The sequence below is a fragment of the Chlorocebus sabaeus genome, chromosome 20, assembly GCF_047675955.1.
Source record: "Chlorocebus sabaeus isolate Y175 chromosome 20, mChlSab1.0.hap1, whole genome shotgun sequence".
NCBI lineage: Eukaryota > Metazoa > Chordata > Mammalia > Primates > Cercopithecidae > Chlorocebus > Chlorocebus sabaeus.
The window spans coordinates 124,836,272-124,860,863 of NC_132923.1; the positions used below are offsets into that span (position 1 = coordinate 124,836,272).

The 24,592-nt window shown below is 52.7% G+C and overlaps 1 protein-coding gene across 2 annotated transcripts in view; it reads right to left on the reverse strand.

Annotated features, from left to right (window-relative positions):
* Positions 1–4,759: 4,759 nt before the first annotated feature.
* PLOD1 (procollagen-lysine,2-oxoglutarate 5-dioxygenase 1) overlaps positions 4,760–24,592 on the reverse strand; it is a 42,836-nt gene continuing 23,003 nt past the window's right edge. The window contains exons 7-19 of one of the 2 annotated variants that reach the window (XM_037985032.2): positions 24,067–24,164; positions 23,387–23,488; positions 22,684–22,815; positions 20,571–20,692; positions 17,985–18,089; positions 17,076–17,201; positions 16,581–16,722; positions 15,520–15,633; positions 14,845–14,910; positions 13,867–13,971; positions 9,199–9,345; positions 7,301–7,426; positions 4,760–5,644 (exon numbers count right to left, since the gene is read on the reverse strand). In XM_037985032.2, the coding sequence (XP_037840960.2) occupies positions 5,489–5,644; positions 7,301–7,426; positions 9,199–9,345; positions 13,867–13,971; positions 14,845–14,910; positions 15,520–15,633; positions 16,581–16,722; positions 17,076–17,201; positions 17,985–18,089; positions 20,571–20,692; positions 22,684–22,815; positions 23,387–23,488; positions 24,067–24,164 (1,541 nt within the window). In that variant the 3' untranslated portion in view covers positions 4,760–5,488. Of the gene's footprint in view, positions 5,645–5,701; positions 5,790–7,300; positions 7,427–9,198; positions 9,346–13,866; positions 13,972–14,844; positions 14,911–15,519; positions 15,634–16,580; positions 16,723–17,075; positions 17,202–17,984; positions 18,090–20,570; positions 20,693–22,683; positions 22,816–23,386; positions 23,489–24,066; positions 24,165–24,592 lie in introns of those variants that run through there. The other variant, XM_037985034.2, reaches the window with a different exon arrangement.

Here is a 24,592-nt window from a genome sequence, read left to right on the forward strand (position 1 = left end):
ACTAGGAAACCGCAGCAAACAGGTCCCCTGCAGGACTTGGCCTCCGCAGGGAAGGCTCCAAGCCTGAGGGCGCCAGAACAGTAGCCACTAGCCACATGTGGCTCTCGAGTCCTGAGCCAGTGCAAACGAAGATGCGCTATAAGACTTAGGACAAAAAAGACTGTTAAACTATCTCAATTTTTAGGAAAAAAAAATATCGACCGCGCGCGGTGGCTCATGCCTGTAATTCCAGAATTTTGGGAGGGCGAGGCGGGTGGATCGCTTGAGGTCGGGAGTTCAAGACCAGCCTGGCCAACACGGTGAAACCCCGTCTGTACTAAAAATACAAAAATTAGCCAAGTGTGATGGTGCACTCAGGAGGAAGAGGCAGGAGAACGGCTTGAACACGGCGGGCAGAGGTTGCAGTGAGCCGAGATCGTGCCACTGCCCTCCAGCCTGGGCAACAGAGACTACGTCTCAAAAAAAGAAAAAAATGTATATTTTTGAGCCAGAGTCTCACTCTGTCACTCACGCTGTAGTGCAGTGATGCAATCACCGCTCACTGCAGCCTCGAACTCCTGGGCTCAAGTAATCCTCCCACCTCACTCAGCCTCCTGAGTAGCTGGGAGTACAGACGCTGCAGCCATGCCTAATATTTATTTTTTGTAGACATGGGTAAGCATTTCACTTTGTTACCCAGGCTGGTCTCCTGAACTCCTGGACTCCTGGAGTCAAGCAATCTCCTGCCTCAGCTTCCCAAAATGCTGAATTACAGGTACCTGCCACAGTGCAGGGCTATTAGCTCATTAATATTTATATGCTGATTACATGTTGAAGTGATAATGTTTTGGATCATTTGGGTTAAATACATTACTAAGATTAATTGCACCTGTTTCTTTTTACTTTTAAAAATGTGGCTACTAGAAAATGTAAAATTGTGGGGAAAAGAGAGATCAGCCTGTTACTGTGTCTATATAGAAAGAAGTAGACATAAGAGACTCCATTTTGTTCTGTATTTGAGATGCTGTTAATCTGTGACCCTACCCCCAACCTTGTCCTTGCAAGAGACATGTGCTGTGGTGACTCAAGGTTTAAAGAATTTTGGGCTATGCAGGGTGTGCTTTGTTAAACAAGTGCCTGAAGGCAGCTTGCTGGTTAAAAGTCATCACGATTCTCTTAATCTCAAGTACCCAGGGATACGCACACTGCCAAAGGTCGCAGGGACCTCTGCCTAGGAAAGCTAGGTATTGTCCAAGGTTTCTCCCCATGTGATAGTCTGAAATATGGCCTCTTTGGATGGGAAAGACCTGATCATCCCCCAGCCTGACACCCGTGAAGGGTCTGTGCTGAGGAGGACTAGTGTAAGAGGAAAGAAGGCCTCTTGGCAGTTGTTCGCAGTTGAGATAGAGAAAAGCATCTGTCTCCTGCCCGTCCCTGGGCAATGGAACATCTCGGTATAAAACCCAATGTATGTTCTGTTTACTGAGAAAGGAGAAAACCGCCTTTCGAGGTAGGCCATCCCTTCAAAAATTACATAAGTAGCTTGCGTTTGTGGCTCAAATTGTAATGCTATGGGATGGTGCTGCTGTATCACCACGGTAGAACAACTTCAATTTATTGCCACAAATAACCTCAAGAGGCGAATCAGTACTCTGATATCAAACTGAATGGTTTATCAGTCTCCTGTGAGGATGGCCAAAGGGAGCTGTCCTGCCCACACTGCCCTCTGAGTAGCCTAGTGCCTCGCGGGTCTGTGTGTAGGGCCACACGCAGACTTGGCCTCAGGATGCAGACAGGGCCCTGTCTGGGATGTGGCACGTCTTGGGGCCTCAGTTGCTAGCGCCTTGTACTGGGTCGGATTGTTTCCTCCTCCACAATCTCTGGACTCCCTAAGGAAGGAACTCTAAATTCCACTTCCATTCTGAGGGCAGGAACTATAAATTCCATTTCCCTTTTTTTTTTTTTTTTCCAGACGCTCTCGCTCTGTTGCCCAGACTGGAGCGCAGTGGCACCATCCTGGCTCACCGCAACCTCCACCTCAGGCAATTCTCCCGCCTCAGTCTCCCCACTAGCTGGGATTACAGGTGTGCACCACCATGCCTGGCTAATTTTTGTATTTTTAGTAGAGATGGGGTTTCACCATGTTGGCCAGGCTGGTCTCACTCCTGACCTCAGGTGATCCACCCGCCTCGGCCTCCCAAAGTAATGGGACTACAGGCGTGAGCCACCACACCCAGCTTTCCTTTTCCTTCTTTAACATAATCTTGCCCAAGTCAGGTGGAAGCCTGGGTATTCTCTCTCCTAAACATCTCTCCTGCCCACTCCCTCCTCTTCCCTTAACTTCCCTGAAAGCATTGGTCTAGGCTCTGGTCACTTGCCTGGACTGCTGTAGGAGCCTCTGAATCCATTCCCAGGCATTTAGTCTTGTACTCTGCCCAGCAGCTAGGCTCTCTCTGAAACACATCTGCAAACTTGCCCGGCAAGTAGAGGAAATCTCGCAGTTTGTAGATATGTTTCAACCCATCAACATGTGTTTCTCATTGAGATGGCTGAATTCTCGTTTCAACCCTCTGGATCACAAAACTTACCTAGCAGTGCTAAGTGCTATCGGGAATGGGTGCAGAGCACATTGATGTATTCATCTACAACTCCAGGAGACCTTTCTTTCTTACCTTACCTTGTTTTTTTTTTTTAGACAAGAGTCTTGCTCTGTCACCCAGGCTGGAGTGCAGTGGCGTGATCTCAGCTCACTACACTACAACCTCTGCCTCCCAGGTTCAAGCGATTCTCCTGCTGCAGCCTCCTGAGTAGTTGGGATTACAGGCATGTGCCACAAAGCCCACCTTATTTTTGTATTTTTAGTAGAGATGGGGTTTTGCCATGTTGGCCATGCTGGTTGAGAATTCCTGGCCTCAAGTGATCCTCCCACCTCGGCCTCCCACCACACCTGGTCCATATAACTTTTTTTTTTTTGGTGACAGGTTCTTGTTCTGTCCCCCAGGTTGGAGTGTTGTGGTGCAATCTTGGCTCACTGCAACCTCCACCTCCCAGGTTCAAGTCATTATCCCAGCTCAGCCTCCCAAGTAGCTGGGATTACAGGCACCTGCCACCACACCTGGCTAATTTTTGTATTTTTTGTAGAGATGGGGGTTTTGCCATGTTGGCCAGGCTGCTCTCGAACTCTTGACCTCAAGTGAGCCACCCACCTCTGCCTCCCAAAGTACTGGGATTACAGGCGTAAGCCACAGCATCCGGCCCCCCATGTTACCTATTTTGTTTGACTTTTTCATGATGAAGATGCATTTGTAATCAGAAAAAAGTTAACAGTTAAAAACAACCCTAGGCCAGGCACAGTGGCTGACGCCTATAATCCCAGCACTTTGGGAGGCTGAGGCAGGTGGATCATCTGTGGTCAGGAGTTCGAGACCACCCTGGCCAACTCCTACTAAAAAGACAACATGGTGAAACCCCGTCTCTACTAAAAAGACAAAAACTAGCTGGGTGTGGTGGCGGGTGCCCATAATCCCAGCTAGTCATGAGGCTGAGGCAGGAGAATTGCTTGAACCCCGGCGGCAGAGGTTGCAGTGAGCCAAGATCGCGACATTGCACTCCAGCCTGGGCGACAGAGCAAGACTCCATCTCAAAAACAAAAACAACCCTAATATACACAAATACACACACAAGCTTGTGTCGGACAAACCAGCTCAAGAACATTCAAAAAACAGATTAGACATGGTGGCTTTCAGAGACAGGAACTGAGCAGCTGTGGGGAAAGGATGAGAGAAAGATTAAGATTTGTGCTGTTTGAATTTATGATGAGTCAAATTTGAAAACGAAAAGACTCAATTTTTTTTTTTTTTTAATTGAGACGGAGTCTTGCTCTGTCGCCCAGACTGGAGTGCAGTGGCCCGATCTCGGTTCATTGCAACCTCTGCCACCTAAGTTCAAGCGATTCTCCTGCCTCAGCCTCCCGAGTAGCTGGGATTACAGGTGCATGCCACCACACCCAGCTAATTTTTTTGTATTATTAGTAGAGACAGAATTTCACCACGTTGGGCAGCCTGGTCTCAAACTCCTGACCTTAGGTAATCCGCCTGCCTTGGCCTCCCAAAGTGCTGGGATTACAGGCATGAGCCACTGTGCCTGGCTTTTAAAAGACTTTCAGGCCGGGTGGGGTGGCTCACACCTGTAATCCCAGTACTTTGGGAGGCCGAGGCTGATGATCACTTGAGGTCAGGAGTTTGAGACCAGCCTGGCCAACACCGCGAAATCCCGTCTCTACAGAAATTACAAAAATGTGTTGGGCATGGTGGGGCATACCTATAATCCCAGCTACTTGGGAGGCCGAGAAGCTAGCATGACCTTTCTTAAAGGCTCTAAAAAGAGGGCTCTTGGCTGGGCGCGGTGGCTCACACCTGTAATCCCAGCACTTTGGGAGGACAAGGTGGGTGGATCACCTGAGGTCAGGAGTTCAAGACCAGCCAGACCAACCTAGTGAAACCCCGTCTCTACTAAAAAAACAAAAATTAGCCGGGCGTGGTGATGGGTGCCTGTAACCCCAGCTACTTGAGAGGCTGAAGCAGGAGAATTACTTGAACCCGGGAGGTGGGGGTTGCAGTAAGCCAGGATCGCACCATTGCACTCCAGCCTAGAAGACAGAACGAGACTCCGTCTCAAGAAAAAAAAAAAAAAAAAAAAAGAGGGCTCTTAAAACCTCTCCCTGCAGACACTCACACCAAGATGCACGCATACCCACTCGCCCTGAGCATCTTCTCTTCAGTGGTTTAAATGACCTTTAATAGAAACTCTCCAGTTTCTGACGGTCTGTCCCTCTCTTCACAGGCATCCAGGACAGGGTGACCCAGTACGGTGTGTGGACATGTCACTCCCCTCCCCACAGGCAAGTAGAAGATTGAGCTGTGCACAGATGCCTCTTCTGTCTCCCAAGAGGTTCTCCGGAGTCGCTGTCTCCAGGGGACTACAGTTTGCTCTCATGACCAGCCACGGAGGCAGAAGTCCCAAACTCAGGGCGGCCCTTGGAGTCTGATCCAGGCGTCTTTACCCCAAAACTTGAAGCAGAAGTCCCTGGTGCAACAGCTGTGCCTGGGAGAAGCTCTGGCCGTGGCTTCTCACCCACAGAGTCTTTCTGGGCAACTTGAAGAAGCCCCTGTTCTGCTCACGTCTCACCCCATGGAAGAGGTGGAGGAAGGGGGCCTTGGTTTTTCAGGAAGACACGTTGGAGAGGACGAGTCACTACAAAGCAGTAAAAGTGAACAGTGTCTCCAGGGGCTGGGTCCAGAGCACCACGGAGAGCCCCAGCCATGGAGGTGTGTTCCGTCTCTGGCCTACAGGAATCTCTCTGAATCTCTCTGATTGGTAGCTCCTAGAGCAATAGGAAGTCAAGAGCCAGGAGGCTGGACTGGGTTCCCCGGGACCCCGAGGTCCCAGAGGCTGCTGGGCAGTGGTTGTCAGCAAAGAAGAAAGGTCCAAGAGGGTCAGGCCTGGTCAATTAGGGATCGACGAAGGAGACTGCGATGTAGCGGGTGCCCCTGGTGGTGGGGAGCCCCTCGTGGTAATGCGTGAGTCGTCCAGGGTGCATGAGGGTCCAGCCCTTCCTCGGGGCTCGGACGGAACAGTTGTAGCGCAGGAACCGACAGCCCCCGCCCTGGGAGACAGAAAGCACCAGTGCCCTTTCTCCACCGCCCCCTGCCCGTCTGTTCTCCCGTATGTCACAGCCAAGTGGCCCTCAGCACTGCCGGTCTTGGGATGCCTTCTGGAGTGACAGCCACAAGCGCTGCCTAAGGAAGACACTAAACAAAGAGTAGTGGCTGGGCGTGGTGGGTCACGCCTGTAATCCCAGCACTTTGGGAGGCCGAGGCGGGTGGATCGCCTGAGGTCAGGAGTTCAAGACCAACCTGGCCAACATGGTGAAACCCTGTCTCTATTAAAAATACAAAAACCAGCTAGGCGTAGCAGCGCACTCCTGTAATCCCAGCTACTCGGGAGGCTGAGGCAGAATTCCTTGAACCCAGGAGGCAGTGAGCTGAGGTCGCTCCACTGCACTCCAGCCTGGGCAACAGAGTGAGACTCTGTCTCAAAAAAAAAAAAAAAAAGAGTAAGTGATCAAGGGCTCTAGCTTTGGAGTCAGGCAAACATCACCTCCACTCTCTACTAACTGTGACCAACCTGAGCTTCAGTTTCCCCTTCTGTAACATGGGGGTTAAACAGAACAGGGCTGTGAGAATTAAACGAGATATTACAAATAAGAGCTGAGGACCAAGTTTCCCAACCTCACTGCTATAGACACTTTGCTATGGAAGCCTGTCCCGGGCATCTCTGACTTCTACCCACTAGATGCCAGTAGCCCCTCACAGTTGTAAAAACCAAATATGTCTCCAGCCACTGCCAATGTCCCTTGGAGGCCACAGTTGCCCCTGGTTGAGAATCCTTGGATTAGGGATACCTGATATGTTTGTTGTAAGCTCTCAAAAAATTATAGCTGCAGCCTGGGCAACATAGTGAAACCCCATCTCTACAAACAAGAAAAAAAATAAGCTGGGTATGGTGGCACAGGCCTGTGGTCCCAACTACTTGGGAGGCTGTGGTGGGAGGATTGCTTGGGTACAGGAGGTTGAGGCTGCAGTGAACTGTGATCATGCCACTGCACTCCAGCCTGGGTGACAGAGTAAGACCCTGTCTCAAAAAAAAAAAAAAAAAGGATTATAGCTGTTTTTATGGGCATTCTTCATAGCACCCAGCCCAGGGCTAAGTTCAAAAAACCTCTTTTTATTTTTTTGGAGACAGAGTCTCGCTCTGTTGCCCAGGCTGGAGTGCAGTGGCACAATCTTGGCTCACTGCAACCTCCACCTCTTGGGTTCAAGAGATTTTCATGCCTCAGCCTTCTAGCCTTCTGGGTAGCTAAGATTACAGGTGTGTGCTACCACGCGCAGCTATTTTTTGTATTTTTAGTAGAGATGGGGTTTTGCCATGTTAGCCAGGTTGGTCTCAAACTCCTGGCCCTAAGTGATCTGCCTGCCTTGGCCTCCCAAACTGCTGGGATTACAGGTATGAGCCACCATGCCCAGCCCAAAAATCTCTTAAAATAGTAGCTTAAGAGCCTGGACCCTCCTCCTACTAGATTGTGACCCCTTCCAGGAAGCCCTCTCACAGACCCGTACCCTTTTTTATCTGGTTCCCTGGCACTGGTTCCCCAGCACTGGTTCCCCGGGGCCCCTCTGCCTCAACCACCCTGAAGGCTCTCCCCAGCCAGCCCTCAATATCCCCACTGCTGGCCCCTTGACCCTGGCTGGCTCCTGCTCACCTCGTAATCTACCCCGACTCGGTTCAGGGCGATGTTGATGGTGAAAGTGGAGGCATCATGGTGCGGCATCAGTGAGGGCTGCTCATCAGGCTTGTAGCGGACGACAAAGGCCAGGTCAAACTGGGCCTGTACCAAGGCAGGGGGACAAGAGAGGCCGTGTTACTCAAGGAGGTCACAAAGGCCAGGAGAGAAGGGTGCACACACGAGGCCTAGTCTGGCCTGCTGCAGGTCAGCGTACAGCAGCCAGGTCTGCATGGGGCTGTATGCTCCAGTGCCTGCAACTGCCTGGCACAGAAAAAGTTCTCAACAAAAATGTATGGACAGAGGGGAGAGAGGGAGGGAAGGAAGAGAAGGGAAGGGAAGGAAGGAAGAAAGGAAGGGAGGGAGGGAGGGAGGAAAAGGGAAGACAAGAAACGAAAGGGAAGGAGGCCGGACATGGTGGCTCACACCTGTCCTATCTCTACTAAAAATACAAAAAATCAGCCAGGCATGGTGCTGGGCATCTGTAATACCAGCTACTTGGGAGGCTGAGGCAGGAGAATCGCTTGAACCTGGGAGGCGGAGATTGTAGTGAGCCAAGATTGCGCCACTGCAATCTAGCCTGGGTGACAAGTGCGAAACAACGTCTCAAAAAAAAAAAAAAAAAAAAAAAAAGGAAGGAAGGAAAGGAAGGAATGAAAAGACAAAGACAAAGGGGGGCATCCAATCCTCACAACCCTTTCTGGCAACTATCCAGGCTGGATTCCCTGAGGCAGGACCCAGGCACCTGAAGAAACCAGGGACCAAGGAAGGAACTGAGTGAGGACTGGAGAAAGCCAAGGTGGCAGTGGACAGACACATGAGTGACAGCACTGGAAAGAACTGTGAGAATTAACCAAGGCCAGCCAGGTAACGGGGAATCACAGTAAGCATTCAAGGGATGAACGACTGCTGTCAGTAACAGGAGTTCAGGGTTTTCCTCACTATTTTCCTCACTTCTTCCTCACACCCAAAGAAGGCTGCTTCGGATGAAGCAGGGCCCAAGTGTGGGGCACAGGCTTGCGGCTAGGGAGGGAGGGGGCACGCTGGCCTGCTACGGCGGGCGGGGGTGCTTTTTTGGTGGGCTGGTACAGGAGCCACTGAGGCAGGGTTAATGACAAGGAAGAAAGATTCAAAAGGGCTGAGGTTGGTCAGGCATGGTGGCTCATGCCTGTAATCCCAGCACTTTCGGAGGCAGAGGTGGGCGAATTACTTGAGGTCAGGAGTTCGAGACCAGCCTGGCCAACAAGGTGAAACCCTGTCTCTACAAAAACTATAAAAATTAGCTGGGCATGGTAGCGCACGCCTGTAATCCCAGCTACTCATGAGGCTGAGTAAGACTCCATCTCAAAAAAAAAAAAAAAAAGGCCGGGCGCGGTGGCTCAAGCCTGTAATCCCAGCACTTTGGGAGGCCGAGACGGGCGGATCATGAGGTCAGGAGATCGAGACCATCCTGGCTAACACGGTGAAACCCCGTCTCTACTAAAAAATACAAAACAGTAGCCGGGCGAGGTGGCGGGCGCCTGTAGTCCCAGCTACTCGGGAGGCTGAGGCAGGAGAATGGTGTAAACCCGGGAGGCGGAGCTTGCAGTGAGCTGAGATCCACTCACCCCTGTCCCTCCCAGGCCCCCTACTCCTCCCCACCCCCCCAGCTTCTCCACCACTTCCCACCCCACCCTTGCTCTTCCCGATCCCATCCCCACCCCTCAGTCCCTCTGCCTCATGCCCCACCCTTGCACCTCCCACGCTCCCCATACCCCCACTCCACCTCAGCCCCTCCAGCTTCTCCACCTCCCACTCTACCCCCACCAGTCCCAGACACTCCATTGACACCCCACCCAACCGTCCCCACATCCTGGCTATGCCCCAGGCTTGCCCACCCTGGTGTAGTAGCCAGGGTAGAGCTTCTCCGTCATGGGCGCAATGTACTCCAGCAGGAATTTGTGCCACTCCCGCTCAAAGCCGATCTGGTTCATGTGGATGTCAATAGTCGGCACGTTCTCGTAGCCACCCTGGATGCGGCTGTCCTGGAGGTGACCAAGGCGAGTGTTTAGGCAGAATTCTAGGATGGCCCCCAGGCTCCCACACCCTGGTGCCCAGGCTCTGTCTACTCCCCTCCCCTATACCCAGGAATGTGATGGGACCATGTTATATTATATGAGAAAACTGAATGGGCTTTGCAGATACAATTAAGGCCCCTCATCAGTTGACTTCGAGTTAATCAAACGGGAGATTGATTTGAGTTAATCAAACGGGAGATTGATTTGAGTTAATCAAACGAGAGTAGGTCAGGGGGGCCTTCCTGCAGATACAAGAAGACTTTTTTTTTTCTGAGACAGGGTATCCCTCTGTCACACAGGTCAGAGTGCAATAGCGCAACTTCAGCTCACTGCAGCCTCAACCTTCCAGGCCTAAGTGATCCTCCCACCTCACCCTGCTGTGTAGCTGGGACTACAGACACACACCACCACGCTCAACTAATTTTATTTTTATTATTTTTATTTGTGTGTGTGTGTGACAGAGTCTCACTCTATTGCCCAGGCTGCAGTGCAATGGTGCCGTCTCAGCTCACTGCAACCTCCACCGCCTGAGTTCAAGTGATTCTCCTGCCTCAGCCTCCCAAGTAGCTGGGATTACAGGCATGCACCACTAAGCCCCACTAATTTTTTTTTTTTCTTTTTTTGAGACAGAGTCTGGCTCTGTCATCCAGGCTGGAGCGCAGTGGCGCGATCTTGGCTCACTGCAAGCTCCGCCTCCTGGGTTCACGCCATTCTCCTGCCTCAGCCTCCCGAGTAGCTGGGACTACAGGTGCCCGCCACCACGCCTGGCTAATTTTTTGTATTTTTAGTAGAAACAGGGTTTCACCGTGTTCACCAGTATGGTCTCGATCTCTTAAACTTGTGATCTACCCGCCTTGGCCTCCCAAAGTGCTGGGATTACAGGCGTGAGCCACCACACCTGGCCTTTTTTTTTTTTTTTCAGTAGAGATGGGGTTTCATCATGTTGGCCAGGCTGGTCTCAAACTCCTGACCTCAGGTGATCTGCCCACTTCAGTCTCCCAAAGTGCTGGGATTACAGGTGTGAGCCACGTGCCCAGCCACTAATTTTATTCTTTGTTTTTTGTTTTTTTTTTTTGAGACGGAGTCTCGCTCTGTCGCCCGGGCTGGAGTACAGTGGCCGGATCTCAGCTCACTGCAAGCTCCACCTCCCGGGTTCACGCCGTTCTCCTGCCTCAGCCTCCCGAGTAGCTGGGACTACAGGCGCCCGCCACCTCGCCCGGCTAGTTTTTTTTTTTTGGTATTTTTTAGTAGAGACCGGGTTTCACCGTGTTCGCCAGGATGGTCTCGATCTCCTGACCTCGTGATCCGCCCGTCTCGGCCTCCCAAAGTGCTGGGATTACAGGCTTGAGCCACCGCGCCCGGCCTAATTTTATTCTTTGTAGAGATGAGGTCTCACTATGTTGCCCAGGCTGGTCTTGAACCCCAGGACTCAAGCGATCCTCCTGGCTCAGTCTCCCAAAGTGTTGGGATTACAGGCATGAACCCCTGCACCTGGCTAAAGGAGGATCTTGAAGAGAAACTCTGTCTCTTGCTGGCCTTGAAGAAGCAAGTTAAGTTCTACAGCTGCAGGGGAATGAATTCTGCGACAACCAAGTGAGTTTGGAATGGAACCCTGGGCCTCAGATGGGACTCCAACCCCAGGTGACACCTCAATGACCCAGCTAAACTGGGCCCAGATTCCTGACCCACAGAAACCAGGAGATAACACATGGGTGTTATTCTGAGCCATGGTCATTTGTTACAGAGCACCGAAAACTTGTTCAGGCCCTTGTACAGGGCCAGAGTCAGCTGGAGTCCGATATCTGGCCCTGTCACTGGAGCACAAGCATCAGCCAGGCCCCAGAACGCATGGGCTAGTCCAGTTCCTGGCTTCTGGAGATCAGCTCAGCAACCAAAGTATGTGGTTTAGGAAGGTAACCAGAACTTCAGGTTAGTCCGGTTGCCACGTCAGAGGTTGGCACACAGGTCCAGGGCCTCATATGCCTTTAAAAATGGTGCCTTAAACTTGGGAACACACATTTCTGTTAAACAACTTAGAAAATGAGGCCAGGCATGGTGGCTCACACCTGTAATCCCAGCACTTTGGGAGGTTGAAGTGGGTGGAGCACCTGAGGTCAGGAGTTTGAGACAAGCCTCACCAACATGGTGAAACCCCTGTTTCTACTAAAAACACAAAAATTAGCCAGGCGTAGTGGTGGATACCTGTAAACCCAGTTAGTCAGGTAGTCAGGAGGCTGAGGCAGGAGAATCACTTGAACCCAAGAGGCGGAGGTTGCAGTGAGCTGAGATTGTGCCATCGCACCCCACCTGGATAACAAGCAAAACTGCATCTCAAAAAAAAAAAAAAAAAAAATTATGCATGGTGGCCAGCACCTGTAGTCCCAGCTACTTGGGAAGCTGAAGCAGGAGAATCGCTTGAACTCAGAACTCAGGAGGCAGTGGTTGCAGTGAGCTGAGATCACACCACTGTGAGGCTCCACCTCACACACACAAAAAAAGAACTTAGAAAATGGGAAGTGGGGGCCGGGCGCGGTGGCTCATGCCTGTAATCCCAGCACTTTGGGAGGCCGAGACGGGCGGATCACAAGGTCAGGAGATCGAGACCATCCTGGCTAACCCGGTGAAACCCCGTCTCTACTAAAAAATACAAAAAACTAGCCGGGCGAGGTGGCGGGCGCCTGTAGTCCCAGCTACTCGGGAGGCTGAGGCAGGAGAATGGCGTAAACCCGGGAGGCGGAGCTTGTAGTGAGCCGAGTTCGTGCCACTGCACTCCAGCCTGGGCGACAGAGCAAAGACTCCATCTCAAAAAAAAAAAGAAAATGGGAAGTGGGGAGCCGGGTGCGATGGCTCACGCCTGTAATCCCACCTCTTTGGGAGGCTGAGGCGGGTGGATCACAACATGAGGTCAGGAGTTCGAGACCAGCCTGACCAACATGGTGAAATCCGTCTGTACTAAAAATATAAAAATTAGCTGGGCATGGTGGCAGGTGCCTGTAATTCCAGCTACTTGGGAGGCTGAGGCAAAAGAATCGCTTGAACCTGGGAGGCGGAGGTTGCAGTGAGCCGATATGGTACCACTGCACTCCAGCCTGGGTGACAGAGCAAGACTCCATCTCAAAAAAATGAAAAAGAAAAATGAGAGGTGGGTTGGGGCTTGAAGTACATAGGAGATACGAATGTTGTAAAACTGTCAGGAGACTAAAAATTCCTTTCTGAAGTTTCTCTTCTGTGAAAGGGGTGAGGGCAGAGTTTGTTTACCAAGTAATGTTGCCTTTAAGTACAGTGGTGTATTTTTATTCAAGATTGTGCTCTTTTATCAAAATCCTATGGAAATAAATGTTCTGGGATCATTAAAAAAAAAAAAAAAAAAGGTACCTTAGGGCAGACATGGTGGCTCATGCCTGTAATCCCAGCACTTTGGGAGGCTGAGGCGGGCAGATTACTTGAGGCCAGGAGTTCGAGACCAGCCTGGCCAACATGGTGAAACCCAGTCTCTACTAAAAATACAAAAATTAGCCAGGGATGGTGGCACATGCCTATAGTCCCAGCTACTGGGGAGGCTAAGGCAAGAAAAGTGCTTGAACTTGGGAAAGAAAGGTTGCAGTGAGCTGACATCACGCCACTGCACTCCAGCCCAGGTGACAGAGTGAGGCACTGTCTCAAAAAAAAAAAAAAAAAAAAAAAAAAATTTACACACACAAACACACACAACTAAATAAATAAATAATACCAAGATTAGCTGGGCATGGTGGCACACGTCTATAATCTTAGCTACTCAGCAAGCTAAGGCATGAGAATCTCTTGAACCCACGAGGTGGAGGTTGCATAAGCCAAGATTGCACAACAGCACTCCAGCCTGGGCGACAGAGTGATAGGTGTCTAAATTAAGTAAGTAAGTAAATAAATAAAATGAAATTGTGCCTGGTTCACAACCAGCCTGGGTGACATAGCCAGATCCCGTCTCTATTATTTAAAAAATATATATATATATAAAAAGAAAAAGAAAAAAATGGTGCCTGAACTTTCCAGAACAGGAACAGGTATTGGGATTCTCACGGAGAGAACACAGGGCCTCCCGCTCTCATCAGGCCACCTCCTCCTGCTGTCTGATGAACTTGGACCCAACAGCCCTTCCTAATGCCCCTCATCCCACTTTGGCCCTTTCCTTCCCAGTTCCTCCTGGGGGAAGTCTAGGGAACCAAGCTAAGCCATTAAAATAGCAAACCACAAACTGAAAACCTAGTAGCTTACGGTCAAGGCAACTCAAAGCCTCACAGTGGCAATAGCAGCTTGGGAACCAAACTCCATCTCGGGTTTCTCAGCCCCTCTACTGCTAACAGCCTGCAGACACTCATGCCAGCACCCCTATGTCAAGAGTCCCAGAGAGGGTGGCTAGGCCAGCTTGCCAGGAGAAGACCCCGGACAGTGAGTGGCACTGATGGAGAGGCGGCCTCCCTGTGGCCCCAGCCCAGGTGTCAGGGTCCCCACCTTGTTGTCACCCAGAGACCACTGGCCAAAGTGTTCCATCTCCTCCACCAGTTCATCACAGGCTGCCTCCGTGAAGATGGGGAACCAGTAGACATCCGGGCAGGGCTGGGGAGGGAAGGGACTCAGTCAAGGGGGTCCACAGTGGCACCACAGAATCCTCCTCCCTCTTCAAGGCCCCACACCCAAGCCAGGGAGCCCTCCGAGTGTCCCCGGGAAGCAGGGGCTTGTCAATCCTGGAGAGACTGAGTGGATCCCTAAAGGGAGAAGGAGGCAGAGCCCAGAGACACACTTTCCCAGCCGAGGTCACAGAGTCACCAGCACCAAGGCCAGGAGAGAAACATGGGTATGGAGGGAGGGAGGGGGCAGAGGCCCCAGGCTCGGGGGAAGCAGACATTAGTGAGTGGAGAGAAGTGGCCACTCCCCGCACTGGTCCAGGCATGATGGGCCACAGTGGCCATCACATCTGGGATGTTTTCCTCCTTCCTGCCTAGGCCAGGGAGAGAGGCCCTGCAGACCCCCACAGCCTCCAGAAGGGAAGTGCCAACAGGTGGAGGGGCCATCCCGCCACCCCTCACTCCCATCCCACCACCCCCTACTCCCATCCCACCGCCCCCCACTCCCATCCCACCACTCCCCCACTCCCATACCGCCGTCCCCAACTCCTATACCGCCGCTCCCCCACTCCCATACCGCCATCTCCCACTCCCATCCCGCCACTCCCCCACTCCCATCCCACCACCCCCTACTCCCATCCCACCGCCCCCTACTCCCATCCCGCCACTCCCCCACTCCCATCCCACCACCCCCTACTCCCATCCCACCGCCCCCCACTCCCATCCCGCCACTCCCCCACTCCCATACCGCCGCTCCCCACTCCCATCCTGCTGTCCCCCACTCCCTGGGGCAAGCAGTTTCCCTTCTGTGCCCTTCCCCCTGCAGCAGGGGAGGCCAGTCCAAGAGGGTGTCCATGGCCCTTACCGTCTCCACCAGCTTCCCCGCCAGGGCCTTGGTGTAGTTCTGGTGGATGTACTTCTCCTTCCAGTCCTGTGGGGAGTGGGAAGCAGGCTAGGGTCCTCACCATTGGCTCAACTGCATGGGATGCTCCAAGCAGACCCCTCAAAGTGGGAGTGAAGGTGCACATGCCTGGCGGAGGCAGGTGTTCACCTGCACCCACTGGGTGTGTGTGTGTTGTCTGGGTGCACAGGTATGCCCATAGGAGGTGGTGTTTGCACATGTATGTACATGTGTGTGCCCGTGTGTACATGTCTAGAAACAGTCACAACTGTCTGCCCTTCTGATTATCACAATACCCTCACGGGCAAGACAGGCTGGGACAGTATACCCATTCTGGAGCTAAGATAACTGAGGTCCCCAAAGATGAGAGGCTCAACTAAGTCCCAGTTGATGGCAGAGCTAGGCCACAAACCCAGGCCTCTGAGTCCTGGTCCCTCCTCCAACAGATGGTGTTGGCTCTCTGGACACCCTCTTCTCCCTACCCAAATCCTGCCCTACAGCCTCCTGGGGTGAAGGGAGGGTGGCAGGTGGCCCACAGGGGTCTTGGCTGTTGTAAGGCTCTGAGAGGGAAGTCCCTCAGACTGCAGGATCACTGGGCCCCTTCTGCTCCCAACCCCCAGGTGCCCACCCCAGCCTCACCTCAGGGTTGCTGAACACCTCCCAGAGGTCGTTGTGCAGGTGGGTGGTGCGGTAGCTGTCCAGGGAGAGCAGGTGGCCAAGGGTGTGCCGGTTGGTCAGGAACATGAACACATCCTAGGGAAAGCAAGCCCAGTGGAAGAGGCACTCCCCCACCTCTCCCCTGCCCCCATGCCTCCCCTGCACACTCCCAGATGGGCAACAGTGCAGCCTCCTCTGCCCACCGGACTGAAGTTCACAAGATCACAGACCAAGTGCAGTCACCCCTGTGTCCCCAGGGCCCAGCCCAGGCCTGACACTGAGAATGCAATCAGGGAAGTCTTCCCAGAGGACTGAACACAGAATGAAAGAAAAAATGCGTAAAAGAAAAGGAGCATGCTCTGATCCTGAAATGTTGGTCACAGGGGAAAACTTCATCTTGCTACAGGTTAAAAAAAAAAAAAGCCACAAAAATATATGGAGCAGGGCAGAGACAGGGTGAGGTGTCTATCGGGCACATCACTTGGAGTACTTTTAAGTGGAAAGTTTCGTTTTCTTTGGGCTATGTCAAAAATGTAAATAAGCCGGGCGCGGTGGCTCACGCCTGTCATCCCAGCACTTTGGGAGGCCGAGGCGGGTGGATCACGAGGTCAGGAGATCGAGACCATCCTGGCCAACATGGCGAAACCCCGTCTCTACTAAAAATACAAAAAATTAGCCAGGCATGGTGGCGGGCGCCTGTAGTCCCAGTAACTCAGGTGAGTGGAGATTGCGCCGCTGCACTCCAGCCTGGGAGACAGAGCAAGACTCCGTCTCAAAAAAAAAAAAAAAAGAAAAAGTAAATAAAATAGATGGTGTAAAAACCAGGTCTGCTAAAAGGTCCCTGCAGACCCCTGAGGACCATTGTGCCAGACGGCCCCCATTCCTCCACCAGGCACTAGTGGCTTCCAAGATGCCCTGCTAGAATCTCAGGAGCTCCCAGGCCTATGGTGACAAGGCGGCCCGCCATGAGGGTCAGAGCTGGAGGCCCACCTTCCCGCCTGCCCCATCCACAGGGCGTCCTGTGCCGCCCACTGCTGGCTGACCTGCTGCCGGACGTTGGCACAGAAGGCCATGTCAGGGTCCAGCTTGCTGTGGTGGAAGAGATCTGGGGACTGCAGCTCACCCCGTAGGGCACTGCCTTTGATCAAGTAGATGTTTGAAATATAGGGCACATTCCAGACACCACTGCAGGAGAGAGAGAAAGAGGGTGGGGTCAGAGGCTGGTGGTGGGGAAAATGGAGGGAGTCACAGGCTGGTGGTTGGGAGTCACAGCCTGAGATCTGGGGAGTCTGGGCCGTGAGAAGGGGAAGGCACAGGCTGGGAGGGCACAACTGTGGTGATTTGATTCCCCCACCCTGGACACATGGGCCTATTTGTCAGGAAGTCCTTCTATGTGTCTAACTGCAGTCTGCCTTGCTTCAGGTTCTACAGGAATCTGAGGGTAACAAGGACAGGAATATTGGGGAGGGATCCCCACAAACCCAGGCAGAAGCCAGATGAAGGTGTCCCTCACCCACCCCCACCCTGCAGGTACTCACATGCGCCGCCCCTGCACAATGTCCACATAGTCCTCGGAACGGGCATAGTAGCCATCTGCACTGAGAGCCCCCCAGAAGTTCGACCACAGCCTCCCATGCCGGGTCATCAGTGGGGCGATGACGTTCCTGAGGAAGGGAGCACCTCAGTGGGAGGTCGCTGCCCACTGGGAGTGGGAGGCAGCACTAACCAAGGATGGGGGGAGGAGGGAAGGGGGAGGAGGGTGCCCCTCAACCTGCACGCAGGGGTCCCCAAGCACCTCACTGGGACAGACAGTGCCTTGGCTGGGGTGTCGGGAGTTTGGCTCTTCTGGTACCTGCTCCCTTCCATGGGGCAGCCAGGAGCAGACAGGGCAGGACACCTTCTCTATCACAACCTGGGGTATCAGGCTGGGGATCCACAGCTCCGGGTAATGGGTGAGGCCAAGGAGGAGGAGAAAGAGGACGAGGAAGATGAGGAGGAGGAGGAAGAGGGAAAAGGAGGAAGAGGAGGAGGAAGACAAGGAGGAAGATGAGGAGGAGAAAGAGGAGCAGAAGGAGGAAAAAGAGGAGGAAGAGGAGGAGGAGGAGGAGGAAGAGGAGGAGAAAGAGGACGAGGAAGACGAGGAGGAGGAGGAAGAGGAAAAGAAGGAAGAGGAGGAGGAAGACAAGGAGGAAGATAAGGAGGAGAAAGAGGAGCAGAAGGAGGAAAAAGAGGAGGAAGAGGAGGAGGAGGAAGAGGAAAAAGAAGGAAGAGGAGGAAGAAGACAAGGAGGAAGAGAAGGAGGAGAAAGAGAAGCAGGAGGAGGAGAAAGAGGAGCAGAAGGAGGAAAAAGAGGAGGAAGAGGAGGAGGAGGAGGAAGACAAGGAGGGCTCCCACCCAGGGACCAGGCCAATCCTGAGCAGTGCTGGGCGCAGATGGAGCAGCCTCACTTGTTCTGTTGGATCAGCAGCCGCAGACTGTTGGGCTCGGTCAGGGCCACGTCAGCATCCACGCTGAAGTAGTAGGTGCAGCTGCGGTCTTGCCGGCACAGGTCTCTGCAAGGAGGATGCAGGGTCAGTGCACCTGATCCTGGTGCACTGGTGGCTGCTCACATCTGTGATCAGAGTCTGGCTTCACCATATACCAGCCAAGGGGCTTTAGAGAGGTCACACCGGCAGCCTCAAAGGTCCCTCCCGACTCTGAGTCCCAAACCCCTGGACTTCGGGGCTCTCTCCCAAGGCCCAGAGCTTGGCAACTGGTATCAAGTGCCCTGAAAACCCTGGTACTGGGAAGAACACAGCCCACAGGTGCCTACATGGCCCAGGGTGGGGAGTAAGCTGGGGCTGCCTTTCTGAAATGCAATTCGGTAACTTGTACCAAAAGCCTTAAAAATCTATGTTACTTTTGTTTATCTGGTGCAGGATTCAGCAAATGAGGGTCTGTGAGTTAAACTCTGGCCCTGGTGGTTTTATACAGCTCATGGGCTAAGAACAGCTTTATGTTTTTCCTTTTTTTTATTTTTTTATTTTTATTTTATCTTATTTTATTTTATTTTTTTGAGAACGAGTCTCCCTCTGTTGCCCAGGTTGGAATGTAATGGCGCAACCTCAGCTCACTGGAACCTCCACCTCCCGGGTTCAAGCGATTCTCCTGCCTCCACCTCCCAGGTAGCTGGGATTAGAGGTGTGCACCACCATGCCCAGCTAATTTTTGTATTTTTAGTAGAGACGGGGTTTTACCATGTTGGCCAGGCTGGTCTCGAACTTCTGACCTCAGGTGATCTGACTGCCTTGGCCTCCCAGAGTGCTGGGATTACAGGCATGAGCCATTGCACCGGCCTTTTTTCCTTTTTTAGAGATGGGGGTCTCACTGTGTCACCCAAGCTGGAATGCAGTGGCGCAATCACAGCTCAGTGCAGCCTCAACCTCCCCAGTTCAAGCAATCCTCGGCCTCCCAAAGTGCTGGGATTACAGGCGTCACCCACTGCACTTGGCTGGTTTTATGTTTTTAAGTGGTTTCAAGAAAAAAAAATCAAAAGAAGAAGATGTAAAAATTATGTGAAGGTCATCACCAGGTGCAGTGGCTCATGCCTGTAATCCCAGCACTCTGGGAGGCTGAGGCGGGAGGATAACTTCAAGCCAGGAGTTTGAGACCAGCCTGGGCAACATAGCAAGATCCTGTCTCTACAAAAAATAAAAATAAATTAGCTAGGCACAGTGGCTCACACCTGTAATCCCAGCACTTAGGGAGGCCGAGGCGAGTGGATCACTTAAGGTCAGGAACTCGAGATAGGCCTGGACAACATGATGAAACCCTGTCTCTACTAAAAATACAAAAAGTAGCCAGGTGTGGTGGCATGCACCTGTAATCCCATCTACTCGGGAGGCTGAGGCAGGAGAATCGCTTGAACCCGGGACGGGGAGGTTGCAGTGAGCGGAGATCACGCCACTGCACTTTAGCCTGAGTGACAGAGTGAGACTCTGTCTCTAAATACATAAATAAACATTTAAAAATTAACTGGATGTGATGGCACATGCCTGTAGTCCCAGTTTCTTGGGGGGCTGAGGTAGGAGGATCGCTTGAACCCAGGGGTTTGAAGCTACAGTAAACTATGATCCTGTCACTGCACTCCAGCCTGGATAACAAGTCTCAGAAAAAAAAAAAGACATGAAAGTCAAATTTCAGTGTCCATAAATGAAATTTTGCTGGAACGCAGCCTCACTCATTCACTTACGTATTATTTGTGGCTGCTTCCGTGCTACTAGGGCAGAGCTGAGTGGTTGTAACAGAGCCGGCAGAGCCAATTTGCAAAGATTTATGATCTAGTCCTTAGCAGGAAGCTTGCCAACCTTTGATCTGGACTGTCTGACTCTCCTACAATCAACACAAATTGCTTCTTTCTTTGTTTTTGTTTTGCTTTATGAGACAAGGTCTCACTCTGTTTCCCAGGCTGGAGCACTGTGGTGCAACCATAGCTCTCACTGCAACCTCGACTTCCTGGGATCAAGAGGTCCTCCTGCCTCAGCCTCTTGAGTAACTGGGACCCCAGGTCCAAGCCACCACACTTGGCTATTTTTTTTTATTTTTGAAGAGATAGGGTCTCGCTATGTTGCCCAAGCTGTTCTCGAACTCCTGGCCTCAAGCGATCCTTCAGCTTTGGCCTCTCAAAGTGTAGGGATTACAGGCATGAGCCACTGCCACCAGCCTTTTTTTTTTTTTTATAATAAAGCAAAACATTCGAGGTTGCCTCCCTAATTGTCAGCCTTTGTCTACTTCTGCCCCCAGTCCTTCCTCTTTCTCTGATTTGCTTCCTGAACCCAAATAACATGGCTCAGCCCTGCTCAGGAGCCCCGGAGGTTGTCAGGACAGAGGTTATTTTCCCATTTGACAGATGGAAACTCCAAGGCTCAGAGAGGGGCAGGAACTTGCTAGAGCACACACAGCCTTCTGCTATCACTCAGCCTGCTGCTCCTTACCACAGCCACAGCTCCCCCACCCACCACTGTCAGTGGAGAGTACCGTGGCCCACAACTCACGCGCCCATGTTCCTGGCGTCCGCATTCGCCATCCGCACCTCGGGGCCCACTAGCTTCACGGACTGGTACTCGCTGCCATGCTCTGCCAGGAACTCTTCCACCTGAGCCTTGTGGTGCTGCTCCTGGGGGTGAGGATGGGGAAGGGGTTGGGGGGGTGAGGAGGAGGACACAGCTTCTACCCAGGGACTGCAGCACCTGCTGTCACTGCCAGGCTGTGCCCCTTCATCTCTGGCATCCCGGCCATCTGCTTTCCTTTGCTCATGCCAGCCCTGTGCCAGGAACACCCTTCCCTGGCCATCCTTTGCCCATTCTCCCCTGACCAGGCCAGGCCTTCTAAGGGCCTCTGTCATCAGGATAGAGCCCCACCACCACTCTTAGGATCCCATATCCAGCGACATTGCTGATTACTGGCTGTGGCCCAGGAATCCACTTTGTTACAAAATGTGTCAGGTGATCCTCGACTTTGCTTTGAAAAACAACAGTCCATGTTGGGTGCAGTGGCTCATGCCAGTAATCCCAGCACTTTGGGAGGCCAAGACGGGTGGATCACAAGGTCAGGAGTTCACTAGCCTGGCCAAGATAGTGAAACCCCATCACTACTAAAAATACAAAAATTTAGCCAGGCATGGTGGTGGGCACTTGTAATCCCAGCTACTCAGGAGGCTGAGGCAGAGAACTGCTTGAACCCGGGAGGCAGAGGTTGCAGTGAGCCAAGATCGCACCACTGCACTCTAGCCTGGGCCACACACCGAGACTCCATTTCAAAAAAAAAAGGAAAAACAACAGTCCGGCTGGGCGCAGTGGCTCACGCCTGTAATCCCAGCACTTTGGGAGGCCGAGGTGGGCGGATCACGAGGTCAGGAGATCAAGACCATCCTGGCCAACATGGTGAAACCCCATCTCCACTAAAATACAAAAAATTAGCCAGGCGTGGTGGCGGGTGCCTGTAATCCCAGCTACTCGGGAGGCTGAGGCAGGAGAATGGCTTGAACCCAGGAGGCAGAGGTTGCAGTGAATCAAGATCATGCCATTGTACTCCAGCCTGGGAGACAGAGCAAGACTCTGTCTCAAAAAAAAAAAAAAAAAAAAAAAAATTAGCCAGTTGTGATGGCGCGTGCCTGTAGTCCCAGTCACTTGGGAGGCTGAGGCAGGAGAATCGCTTGAACCCAAGAGGCAGAGGTTGCCAAGATCGTACCACTGTGTGACCTTGGGCACATTACTCAACCTCTCTGACCTCATGATCCGCCCACCTCGGCCTCCCAAAGTGCTGGGATTGTACCACTGCACTCCAGCCTGGGTGACACAGCGAGACTCTGTCTCAAAAAAAAAAAAAACAAAGAAAACCAATTTGACTGCCACCAGGTACAATTAGGAAGGATTAACAGGGCCAGGGATGGAAGTGAAGATGACAACGGTTAGAAGCACCTTTATGTGTCCTGTGCGCCAGGCACCTTTTACGGACTTCACATGTCAATTTGCTTAGCCCTTGCAGCAATTCTGTGTGATTGGACAATTATTGTCCCTATTTTATTTATTTATTTATTTATTTATTTAGAGACTGAGTTTTGCTCTTGTTGCCCAGGCTGGAGTGCAATGGCGTGATCTCGGCTCACTACAACCTCCACCTCCCAGGTTCAAGCGATTTTCCTGCCTCAGCCTCCTGAGTCGCTGGGATTACAGGCATGTGCCACCACAATCGGCTTAATTTTGTATTTTTAGTAGAGGCAGGGTTTCACCATGTTGGTCAGGCTAGTCTCGAACTCCCGACCTCAGGTGATGTACTCACCTCGGCCTCCCAAAGTGCTGGGATTACAGGCGTGAGCCACCACGCCCGACTATTATCCCTATTTTATAGATGAGAAACTAAAGCACAGAGAGGTTGAGTAATGTGCCCAAGGTCACACAGCCAATAAAAATAGCGGCACTGGGATTCAAACTCACCCAGACTGACTCCAAAGTCAACTCAGTGATTTGGGGACACAGTCCACTGGTGACTGTCATTTGGCCCAGATAAGCAAGATTCAGTGAGACCCTCAGAGGTCTCAGGCTATGTTGTGAAGTTGGGCCCTGGACCCAAGCCACATGACGACCCCTAAGAGTGCCTGCTACTCACGTGGTTGTGGATGAAAAGTCGCATGTGTTTCCGGGGGTAGTGGAGCTGCAAGAGCCGCTGGAAGAACAGGGACACGAACGGCGTGGGCTGTTCAATGAACATGCCGACCAGGACCGTGGGCAGAGCTTCATCCTGCACCAGGGAGGGCGGCATGAGAGTCCAGCAGTGTCCGGCCACAGCGCTGCCACTCCACCCCAGGGTGGCCCAAGGAAGCCAGAGCCAGAATCAGAAGCATGTAGACTTCCCAAGAAAGGTGCCCGGGCTGAGGACCTCCAGGCAGGGGGTGCAGGAGGGCAGGGAAGCAGCAGGAAGGTGCCCTAGGGAGGGAGCAGCAGAAGCCCAGGCCTGGAGCAAGGACCCGGTTGAGGGCCTGCTATCAGGAGATAGTGGCTGGCGTGGTGTTCAAGTTGAGTCATAAATGAGGATGAGGTTCATGGGATGGGGAGGGGGCTGAAGGAGAGCCTGAAGGACCAGGCAGAAGAAACCAGAACCTGGACATTTCGGAGGAAGCTAGAGACATGCAGACTGAGAGGGCTTCTAGAAGGCACTTGGGTGGCAATCGGGATAGAACCCCAGGCAGGGAGATGATCTCTTCACTTTCCACCAAAGACCATATGGAGTCTATTCCAGAATCACCCATCTCGCCATCTCAGGGGACTGAGCACCCCGTGTCCCTCAGGCACAGGCCTGGGCGCAGCCTCACCCCAATGCCCTTGAGGCTGCGCAGGCCTTCGTCACACACGGTGCAGCCCGTCTCGAAGGTCCAGAAGCGCGGGATGTAGTTGCCCAGGTAGTTCAGCTGCAGCTGTTGGGGAAACGTGGGGTCACAGAGAAGCCAGTCAGCCCCACCCGCCACAGCCCTGACTCACATTTCCCTGGGCCCCTGGTGGGTCAGCAGCATCCTGCCTCCTCCCACTCCCTAAGAGGGTCTTGGAGATAATGTCCATCCCCAGGAGATCACCAAGCCACTCTGAGAGAGGGCGGGGGAGGGCCTGGCACTCTAGTGATTCTCCTGAGAGCTTGTAAAATGCAGATTCCTGGGTCTAGTGCAAACGTGAAATAAAAGTTTACTGAGTGCGTAAATGACTCTGCCCTGGGGTGACAGAGTACAGATGGCTCTGGTAGCCCAGCCTAGGCCTGGATGGGGACAGCAGCCTCCTATGTGTCCTGTGCCCAGCGAGAATAGACGGAGTGCCACTGACCACCATAGCAGGAAAAGAAGGCACCATGCTGAGCTCAGATGTGCGGACTGAAGTAGTGAGTTCATAGCAGGCCCCCAGGTAGGTGGCCCTGGCCCCAGGGAGACACTGTGGGGTCACGGTGACAAAGAAATTGGGGCTCTGTCCCCCCTCCCACACTCCCCAGGGGCTGGGGCCCCCCTACCTTGGTTGGCCCGTTGCCATGGATCAGGACTGGGAGGGTGTCATAGGCCAGGTTCCTCGCTCTCACGTGGCCCATTTCAAACTTGAGCACGACCTCATCTGGGGGTCAGAAAGCACAGCCCCATCCAGCATCAGACCCAGAAGTCAGGCTCAGGGTCCAACCAGTGGGCTCAAATCCCAGCTCTGCAGTGGGTACATCATATCCTTGGGCAAGTCACTTCTCTCTATGCCTCAGTTTCAGGAATAATCCCTTCTTCACAGGGGGAGGGGGAGGATTTGTGTTGGGCAAGCATGGGGCACCAAGCCTGGCCCATGATGAGCACAGAATCCATGGCAACCCCTGTACTTGTTGTGGTTACTTACAGCCAGAAGCAGGGACTGGGAGAAGAACAAAGACGTGGAACATCCCAGCTCCAGGCACCTCAGAGAAGCCCCAAGAGAAAGGGTCTGGGAAGCGCCTTCTCTGAGTAGGCAGAGCAGCACTGAGAAAATGCCAGAGCCACACAAAGGGGAGGTCTGGGCATGAT